This window comes from Etheostoma cragini, chromosome 10 (genome assembly GCF_013103735.1).
Source record: "Etheostoma cragini isolate CJK2018 chromosome 10, CSU_Ecrag_1.0, whole genome shotgun sequence".
In the NCBI taxonomy this organism is placed as follows: Eukaryota; Metazoa; Chordata; class Actinopteri; order Perciformes; family Percidae; genus Etheostoma; species Etheostoma cragini.
In genome coordinates, this window is record NC_048416.1 from 21,792,218 (window position 1) to 21,802,724 (window position 10,507).

Below are 10,507 nucleotides of genomic sequence, written 5' to 3' on the forward strand. Positions count from 1 at the left end.
GGGGGGGGGGGCTTATGAGGTCATAAAGGGCAAGATTCAAGCTCGGCCCATCTGAGCTTTCATTTTCTCAGAGACAGAGCAGGATACCCAGGGCTCGGTATACACCTATCACCATTTCTAACCACCAGTAGACCGTAGGCAGGCTGAGGGAAGGCGTGCAAAAAAAAAAAATGTAATTCCACAGGACCTTTAAAACAAGAAAACAGGCCTCCAATCCGAAAAGCTAGGATTTAAAATGCACCTCTTTGCTGTTCCAGTTGTGTTCAGAAGGTCTTGAATGCATCCATGGGTAGGTCACTTGGGTTACAATCCAGGTAGGAGCTTCTACACCTACGAAACCAACATCTTGAGAAGCGTTGTCGTACATCCCGTGAATCAGAAACTTCACATGAAGCAGTGTTGAAATGAGATCAGAGCACATGACGGAAAAGAAAAGCCAAATATTTAATAAATTATTTCAAATTTATTTTCACTCCTTCAGCAGTGGCAACCTTGTTACAGCCAACAGGGGGAACTATTACACTATTAACACCTTCAAAGATACATATCCATCCTCCCAACAGAGATGAAATGACTCGGCCCTGCCTCCTGAAGCATAGTTTTTGACAGGCAGGTGTGTCCTGTGCTGCCGCAGACTGACTAAAGTAAAAGCAGAATGAAAATTAAAAGCAGTCACTGTATTTTTTACACCAAGTAGGAGATAAGTTTGGTACACTGCTCTGTACAGGGTGACATCCTGAATAATTAAACACCAGTTTGAGATGATTAAGATGACAACCCAATCGTTTGGTACATTTTGTCATCATGGACCACTTATTTACACTGGAAAGTTCCATCAATCCAGTTCCACATCTTTGGATCAGAACCTCGCAAGACAAAGGTACTAAGTTTGGAGAACATCAAAGTTTGGAGTGTGAAGCTGAGACATGAAGTGTGAGAGAGAGGGATGCCACTGCCTATAATATAATTTCTTGGCTTGGAAGAATGTTCAACTCTTTCCATTTGACCTTGTGTAAAGATGAACATGTCCAATAAATGGTTAATTAATGCAATATTTAGTAAGACTTTAAACTTTCTTTCTTAATATCATGGGACTATATTGATTTTACGTGGTAACACTGTTTTCTAATTAAGTTTTGCATAGGCTGATGCTCAATAAGTGCTGTTTTTTTAGTTCACTCTTCAACTCTAGCATACAATCAAATGAAAATTCTTAACACCTTTTAAGATCTTTTTCTTTTCCGTTTTACACTCTAATAGCAATACAATCTATCCACCACAAGCTGTCTTCATTAGAGAACCTGCAGGAGCATCGTGGCGTCTTCACTTCCTTTGTTTTCAAATTTATAGAAAAAAAACAACTAACGTCTTGCAGTTAAATAAGTCTGGTTTGAATATGTAGCGCTAAGGTTTCCTTTGTACTAATCAACGAAACACTACCACTGTGGTTCAAGCTTCTTCACATTAAAGTACAAGTCCACTATGATAATGGTCCTGATTTCAACCGAATCCAAACACATTCATGCAGGAATGTGAGGTCAACCAAACAACCAGGAGACTATACTGTCATAGATGTATGTGAAATGCAACAGAGATTCTAATTTCTCTTAAAATTCAAGGAGACTAATTACAGTTCTCAGTCTTACGCCAGGATCACTCACACTTGAATGTGAAAAGTGGCTCTCTGGCAGGTTAAACATCCGGCTAACTGAAGTTCAACAAACACAAAGAAAGAATGATTATTGCCCAAACACCGTCCTCGAGTGTGGCTGTGGACTTTTGGACAGTAAGACTTGATGAGTTGTGATAGCGGAGGCAGGCTTAGCCCTCCTTTCACCTTTTCCTCTTCTTGTAACAGCAGGATGACCCGTAAGGTATTATAGTATCTCCAAGTCTACATGACGAACCTCTGGGTTTCGTTGCTACGGAGAAAAACAACAGGGTAAGATACAAATCGGTCTTTGCTGTGCAGATATATTCCAACTAGCAAATATAGGAACAACTGCATGAAATGTAAAAAAATAGGAGTTTTTAGGTATTTCTAGAAAACTATTTGAGCAAGTTTAATATTTCAGAACCTTGAGTTCTTTCTCCAAGCGATCCACCTCGGCCCCCAGGGTGTCAATGATGTTCTCCCCGTGTTTCAGCATGAAGTTCTCCAGCTCCTCGGGGGTCTTCACCTGCTGAATTTCCTGCAGAAAAAAAAAAAAAAGCACACACTTACCTTCAGTCAGTAAAGATACAAGGTAAGCATGTTGGATACAGCAAAAGCCAAGGAAAACACAACATCCCAGTTGCAAATTAACTCAAGCTTGGATTAGAAATTCAACTGGACTGAAGCTCAATCAGGAGACAACATATCCAAAGGTCTGCTCTTTAGATAATCTAGAGAGAAGCTATTGTGGCCTGCGTTACTGTATGTTGTAGATCCTTTCATTCAAGATTGTGTTCACTCTTACACAACTCGTTCACTGCGATGGCATAAACAAGAAAGCATAAAAACTGGAATTATCCTTTAATGACCCAAAAAAATGAATTGATCTGTGATTTTTTCAATGTGTCCTTAGCAGTTGTTAGCGACAGATGGAGTCATAATGTAGTGTTCAAAAGACATGCTTATTACATACTAAACACCACAATAATAAAAATGAGTGATCAGAAAATATTCAAATAGAAGGAAACAAAGGGAGTGAAAAAACAACTTACATTGAGGATTTGGTCAATGTCTTGTTTCTCCAGATAAGACCGTGTCACCACTCGGCCATCAAAGTCAACTTCAGCCTTGAATCGCACTTTGCTCAGTCCCAGATCAGTGGCCTTCACATCGTGGATGGCCCTGATCATGATGAAAACATAGCAGGAATAAAAATGATCAAACTGAAAACTCAGTCAGAGAACAAAACATGTTGCAGGATACTTTAGTGGACTTTCGCTAAACGGTGCGTTTATAACGAGTATGACATAAAATGTGGTCTTGCATTGTCAGACCTACAGTATCTCCACAGTGCTGCAGAGGTACGTCTAGCACTTCCACACAACATTCCTCGATAGGAGAAAAACATGGTTTGGTGTATAGGCGTTTTTTTTCTCACACCAATCCCAATGGTCTTGGCCAGCGCTAACCGCCAGACAGAGCAAATGTTTCTCTGCAAAATAATCTTGGGAAGGAACTTGGTTTTGGTGAAACGGGCACATTTAAAAGTTGTTTTAATCAGGCACCGGAAAACCCAAATTTGACAACTTGTCCCCCTAGCTCTGGATTTACCCTGCAGAGATCTGAGGAGCAGTTAACCATAGTCCTCATAAATCAAGTGGAGTTTAGAATAAAAGAATGAAACTGGTTGCAAAACCAAAAGTTTAAGTTCTTAAAGTTACTCGCATGTGTATGCTGGGACAGAGTAATTACAGTTGATCCCTTTGTACAGCTTGCTCTTAAAACGAGTTGCATGTAAAATTAGGTAAGTTAATGTGATTTTAACTTGAATTTTGTCCCATTGACATTAGTGGCTCTTTAAAGTCACTGTTAGATCATGTGGATTTGAGTTGGGATTATTTGGATACACATGAATGATTCCAGACCTGGTTCATAGCCATGGAGGTGTGTGCACATAGAGTAGGCCTTCTCATTTGCTGACCTTACGGCAGGGTCGTTCTCCAGGAACTCTGTAAGCTTCTGTACACGTTCAGCCTGTATGGAGCGACCCAGCAGAGCCTCTGTGTTAGTGTAGATGAGGAAGGCTGAGACGGCGCCCAGCAATGTGCCCACGCAGATTGAACCCATACTGTCATAGAGGGGGTTACCTGGGGCAGGCGCAGAGGGACAGAGGAAAAGAAATTAAAAGAAAGGGAATCAGTAAAACTTTAGAAATATGGATCATTGCCAACATTAACATTGCAGACTAAAGTGCAAAAACATTACAAGGATTATCCTGTTATGAACTTTATCAATTGAAGAATAATAAATCACAGTACTGGTTGAGAAGATTAAAGGAAGCAATAAATCATGAACTCATTAAATGCATGACTAAGGGCAATAGAATAGATTGAAACTGATTGACTCCAATAATCCATTAATGTCTCTTTGGTTACCTGTAAGTGAGGTGAGGCCCATGCAGCCGGCAGCCATGATGACTCCTAATACAGCAGCAGTATCCTCCAGCAGCACTACATTAGTACTGGGGTCTCGACTCTGCATAACTGCACACATAAAAACCATGTAAGACCACAATTACACCCAAATTTTCAAGAGCTACGTATCCACATTGCACCAAGTCTGGTATTATCAACATTATTATTATCAACATTTGTTGACAGATATATGTCCTTGGTAGAATTATGGTTGATAAATGATCTGATTTACTTCTTTCCTTCCCAATATGCAAATCAACTCTGACTGAAAGACACGTCTGCATACAATGACAGGAAACACCTGCTTTCTTCTACTCCAGAGGTAAGAGTCATTCATTTCAAACTGCCGGCAGATGTACTTGGTCGTCCAGGGACCCTTTCTAGCTCTCTCCTGGCCCTCAGTGCCCCACTTCACGTATATGGATCGGGATCTCCGTCATCAAGGATTCAAACTCTCCTCTTGTCTCTCCCTCTTCCTTTGTGTGATTGTTTCATTCTCCAATCTGTGTGAATGATGCGCTTCAGTTTTGCGTCCTGTGTATTTGTGACTGTCTGCTTTCCAGGTAACATGTTGGTGAAGAGGTCCTGTGGCTCGGGTTCGGTTTGGCGACACCTGGAAGCTGCATAACATCCTCCTGGGTCCATTTTCTTCTCATATGTTGCCACTCTATGTATTATTTTCTCATCCTGGCTGTCTATACTGTAATTTATTGTATTGTTTATTCTGTACGTACGACAGGGCAAATTATAAATTGCTGCCTGATCAATATAGATTCATTGTAATGCCAGGTGTAAATGGCATTCAAAGCATCATCAATTAATATAAAAGATATTTCCGCCGTACATACCATATTCATAAAAAGACACTCCATGTAGATGGGCGCTCCTCTTTATCTCATTTATGGCTACTAGTAATGTGGCTGAGAAAGGCAAAAAGAAAAAGATGTTTCAGTATAAAATTATACTTTATGTCCGAATGTCATGATCAAAAACTTCATTTTAATAAACAACCTCCTTCAGACACCAGAGAGCCTGCCAAAATACAGTAAGCCTGCAACACAGAGAAGTGACGTAATGGGTCATTATTTTCCTTGATATCTCTTGTATTACAGACACGAGTCAACCTAGACACTCACCCATAACAAAGATTCAATTGACTGTGGGTGCAGCAATCCCATGATGCCATGGTACCAGGAGAGGCCTGCTCCCATCATAAAAATGCCCACGCCGCTGATGAGAGAGGCAATGTAGCGCATGTTGGAGAAACCATACCTGGAAAAGACGTAGCGCCTCTATTACAGCCGAGAGTGTCATTTGAACAAAACCAGGACAGGTTCTCTACCCATCAACAACAATTATATACCTTCCCTCTGCAAAAACGCTGTTTGTAAAAGGATTACTTCTAACAGTACTTGTGCAAAATTCTTAATGTGTAAACTTCCACCTATACTTCTACTCTTGTCATAATGACCCATTTTCCTTTTGGCGACAGCTCACGTTCCTCTCATCATCATTCTCTTCTTTTTTTTTTTAACAGTACAATAAGGTGTGGTGCTTACGGGTGCCCAGCATCAGGGTTGCGGACAGACTGGCTGATTCCCAGGGCGAGCAGTGCCTGGTTGCAGGTGTCGGCCAGAGAGTGGATGGCCTCTGAGAACATGCTAGCCGATCCAGTGTAGACCCAAGCCAGCAGCTTGAAGATGAAATTCAGCCCATTGCTGAGGGCAAGGAAAAATAAGTAGATTAAGCGCTCAAAGGGCATTAAAAACGTTTATCATCGACAACATAATTTAATGGTTAACAGTAGTTCTGACTTTGGTGGTCTACAGATTTAATAAACAGCTGGTCCTGGACAGAAACAGTTATCTATGTGATAATGTGGCTGTTAAAGGACAATTTCGGTGCAAAATTAATCTACGTGTTAATAACACGTGTACCGAGTCAACCGTTCTCTGGGATATGTTTTCAACCACGAACGCTGTGTAACCAGTAATCAATAACATGGCTCAAGCACGGTGTTTGTCGTTCGACTGGTGATGAGTGTTTACCCAAGATGGAGCATGCCTGTATACCGAACGGTACTGTCTTTAAAAACTACCTTTGTAATAAACTGTCTGTACCCTTACAAAGTTCTCAAGTCTTGGGTTTACATGTGAGGACCCTCATTATGCTACCGTGGAAGTGTGGTGCTATTTTGAGCCTTGTTAGTGATATAGAAATAGCAATTTCACTTTACTTTACCAGTGCCCCAAAGACTAGCATTACAAGCTAAGCAGTGGTTTGCACTAGCTTGTTTCAAGCTAAAGACACATTCAGCTTTTCTGTCCTCATGCCCCAGAAACACAGAACAGACTGGACCTCTCCTCAACTCAGTACTTAACCACTGGAGTCCTGTGAGTCCTTGTGCATACTAAGTGAAGGAAACATTTTGCTGTTCATGTGACTGCACATGTCCTGTAATGCAATCATCCTAATCAAATAGGCCACATGATATCATGCCCATGCAGTTTCTAATACAATTTTCACATCTTTGAGATTTGTTTTTGAGTGTTAAAACTCTGGGTGCTGGGGGTTCTCTTCTTTTTTTAGAATAAAAGATCAAATGAAAGTAGGTCTACTGTCTCTTAAACGTTACACTCTGATATTCACCCGACATACTGCTGAGAACAGACTCGTGGTTCCTCTCTAATCCAATACCTCCCACTGTGTGTGCTACAACTCAGCAAAGTAACTGAGTACAGAAAGACTTCACAGCAAAACCAAACAAGGGCGAGAGTATTAAAACGTACATGCAAATAGCGACCATGACCACCTTCCCCGGTCCTTGTAGGAAAGTTGTCCTCTGGCCTGATCGAGGCTTTTTGGAACAAAGAAAAACAACTTCAGTGAAATGTAGCAACCGGTCTTTGATGTAATATACACATGACTGGGAAGGTCCAGCTATGTCATCATAACAGACTTATACAGTTAATGTTATCTCATGAAAAATAGTGTGAGAACACAAGGAGGAGTAACAAGCCAGCAGAGTATAGAATACACCATGCCATACCAAAACAGTGTAGATCCGTACAGTATAGACATCAAAATAACACTACTGATCTTCATATATGACAACAGACAATGACATTAATAATTATGCAGACGTAGTGACCTCTGTAACTGAGAAAAAGGTCACACAAATACATCACTAATGTCCACTCTTATCCCTTTCACACATAAAACATTTCAGAATTAATCACATTATCAAACTAAATGACAGGACAAAAGAGCTCACCTTAGTGTTTCCCCAAAAGTCTTTGTATTCCTTTAACAACTGTTGATTCCTAAAAATACCTGGAGGTCAACAAATAGGAGATTTAAACAATAACAAGATGTCCAACAGACAAAATAATCAGTTAACAGCTGTTAAACAATAAGGTTAGTTATACAAATATTCACAAAAGGTATGTACTGAGCATTAGAGAAATGCCCCCCTTAGCTTAGCACAAAGAATAGAAACAGGGGGAGACAGCTAGCCTGGCTCCATCCAAAAGTAACAAAATCTGCCTACCAGGATCTCTAAAGCTCACAAATTATCATGCAGTATCTTGTTTATTAAAAAAAAAGACTGCAGTGTAAAAAAGACAATTCTGAATTTAAAAAAAAAAGGTATGTGTTGTACTATTTCCCAAGCAGGGACACCCTGAAGCTCGTCACCTTGTAACTGGTCAGAGGTAAGAAAGAGTACACTCTTCTAAATATCACTTTTTTTTTTTACTTGGATTTTGAATGGGAACGAGATATTACATGTTGCACTTTTGCTTTGAGACAAAAAGCATTATTTACATTATTATTCCATGTTCACAAAGGGACAAATAAAAAAATAAACCTACTTTCTTGAAACTCTCTCTCCACTTCTTTCCTGAGATTTCTCTCTCGGGCTAGAGCTTCATGGCTTCCCCATACCTCTAGTGCTCTAACAGTCACAGAAAGAAAGAAAGAATGAATCACAAAACGTAAGAGACACATGAATGAAAATTGGTGTTTTGAGCAATAATTTGTTGGAGTACACATATTGGTTATATTCTGTAGATCTTTTGAGGTGTAAAGCAAAAAGGTGGAGAACTAACTTGGCCTCCACATCTGACCGCAAAAAGACAGTGAAAGCCTCCGTGTCGTCGTGAGGGCTGCGTCTTCTGATCTTTCGAAGCTGTTCCAGATCACTTTGAACACACACAGACACACAAAGGGGAAGGGGGGGGGGGGGGGGGGGGGGGGGATTTAGGAAGACCTGGGTTAAACGATGTTAGACAGTCTTATATTTGCTAATGACAACAGCATGTTTTCTTATTAACTCAAAAGAATGTGTGTTAGGGTCTGCCTGCATCTCAGCTAGCACTGACCATGGTTACACTGAACAGATAAGCCTTCAATTCAGCTTTAGGCGCAGTGAATATGTATCAAATAAATGAAATGTAACACCATTTGTTTGGGAAACTGGGGTTACCTTGGTTTGAGGCAGAATTCATTCATGGCTCTGACTGCTGTGATAAAGTTGTTCTGAGTGTACTTGGTTCCATATTCTCTTTTCTTCAGGACTGCTCGAACTGCATATGACAGAGGGAGATTATGAGAAAGGGTTTCATCTACATTCATTAGTCCTCATGGTTGTGCAAGTCATCAAATCACACCCACATTCTGAAGATGCTAAGAATATAGGTAACTCAAGAGTAAGGCAGTGAGTCTTATTTTGAAATCTGTTTCATGTGAAGCATCCACAAATATTGTTAATTACCTTTCACTTGAATTGTCTCCGCTTTAGTCAGTCCCTGAGGTGTTGCACCTATGAGAGAAAAGATTGAAATGTAATCAAAGAAGTAAACTAAACGGAAATTCTTCTGGAAGACTTTGGAATTTTCCTAAACATCTACACTTACCAGAAACATTTTCCGGTGCTAATGATGACAGGGCATGCAATAAAACAACAGTTTTAGCTTATAAAAAGGTACACAATATGTTAATGTACACAATGTAGAGCCACACAAAATGCCAAGAACAGATAAACAGCAAACATCTCAACAACTTCTGAATCTGTGGTATTCTGAAACATTAAATTTAGTCAGCTGGTGAACCTGGGGTGGCTTTTGCAGCAGCAGACAGGACCTTTTCTGCTGTTGGAGCATCACCTGATGCTGATTTTGGGGGACCATCTTTACTGTTGCCAGAGGTAGAGTAGTACTGCACCTTGCCTAGCCCTAGAGAAGCAACACGGCAGTCTGGGAGGCTGAAACACACGTTATGTATGCCTCGACTCTTCAAACCTGTGTGACAGAACGTATGATAAACGTTTCTTCATTTGTACTGCATTGTAAACTATGGTTCAAGAGAAAACACAGTAGTACGAGCCATAATGTGGAATGAGTCCTCACCGTGGCACAGCTGGGGGATCCTCGAGGACCGTTGTGATAGGGGTGCCCTGTGTTGCAAGGAGAGCCTGCAGAAGACATGCCATGGTCTGTGGGCCAGGCTGGGGAACATCCTCGCTGTAGCGGGGCTTGGTACCGAAGTGCAGGAACTTGCTATGCGGAGTCACAGATAGCACGGTCACTGTGGTGTTAGCTTGTCAACTGAACAGATTAACGGCAAGACATCGCCTCTCAACACCTGACGGTTTCATCAAGCAGTAACGATAGCGTCGATGTAAAACAAACTAAAGTGTTTAACACAAGTGGCATTGGTGGCTAATTGAAATGTTTGTCATTGATAATCGGTTGGATGGTCAAATATATTTCCCGTACTGACGCTGGTGCAGCGCCACCAACACCGACTAGCTAGCACCGTGAGCTAACATCGTTAGCCACCGTAAGTAACAAGTACTGTGTAACATTTTGTTTACTCAGAAACAACTACAACTGAACAGCGAGTACTTTTAGATAAGGTCATTTAAGAAAGACAGTACCTTTCTATTGTGATGTTTTTTCTGCATAGTCTGTATCCATTTTAGAATATATGACCAAACTTCGGAGGAGGGTCTGGCAAAGCGAGACTAAACTACCGGTAATGGTAACACTGCAAACAACACACACACGCAGTGACCTGTGACACAAAAGTGACGTTGACTGTCTTCTCGCGAGAGCTCATTCAGTTTAAGTTGTCTTTTTTTCACTTTGTCTGAAGAACCACGACCATCGACACCTCCCTAATGTAGCCTACATAAACATCCCAACAAAAAATTAGTCTTCATTGCCTTCTCTTTTTAATGTATCTTATAAGGTTGCCATATTAATGCAGTTCTTCATAAAAATATGTCCATTGTTTGGTTTGCAGTCCGCCCATTTCTTCTTGCGAATATGGCTTTTCCTTAATAAAATGAACTGTTTAAAAAAAATCTTTGTTAAAT

The 10,507-nt window shown here is 40.7% G+C and overlaps 1 protein-coding gene across 3 annotated transcripts; it reads right to left on the reverse strand.

The window, feature by feature from the left end:
- Window positions 1-448: 448 nt before the first annotated feature.
- Window positions 449-10,235, reverse strand: slc30a9 (solute carrier family 30 member 9). Of its 3 annotated transcripts, XM_034883935.1 has the most exons (20): window positions 10,067-10,190; window positions 9,698-9,734; window positions 9,537-9,667; window positions 9,240-9,428; window positions 9,045-9,062; window positions 8,903-8,950; window positions 8,615-8,714; window positions 8,238-8,330; window positions 8,001-8,083; window positions 7,403-7,461; window positions 6,918-6,985; window positions 5,688-5,846; window positions 5,265-5,400; window positions 5,140-5,179; window positions 4,977-5,048; window positions 4,090-4,197; window positions 3,636-3,801; window positions 2,707-2,836; window positions 2,079-2,192; window positions 449-1,922 (listed from the first exon to the last, which is right to left on the reverse strand). In XM_034883935.1, the coding sequence occupies exons 3-20, from the start codon at window positions 9,643-9,645 to the stop codon at window positions 1,878-1,880; spliced, it is 1,737 nt and encodes a 578-aa protein (XP_034739826.1). In that variant the 5' UTR covers window positions 9,646-9,667; window positions 9,698-9,734; window positions 10,067-10,190; the 3' UTR covers window positions 449-1,877. The 3 variants fall into 3 exon arrangements, with proteins under 3 accessions (XP_034739826.1, XP_034739824.1, XP_034739827.1); XM_034883933.1 differs by lacking the exon at window positions 9,698-9,734 and having other exon boundaries at window positions 9,537-9,686; window positions 10,067-10,235; XM_034883936.1 differs by lacking the exons at window positions 9,045-9,062; window positions 9,698-9,734 and having other exon boundaries at window positions 9,537-9,686; window positions 10,067-10,235.
- Between the last annotated feature and the right edge of the window lie 272 nt (window positions 10,236-10,507).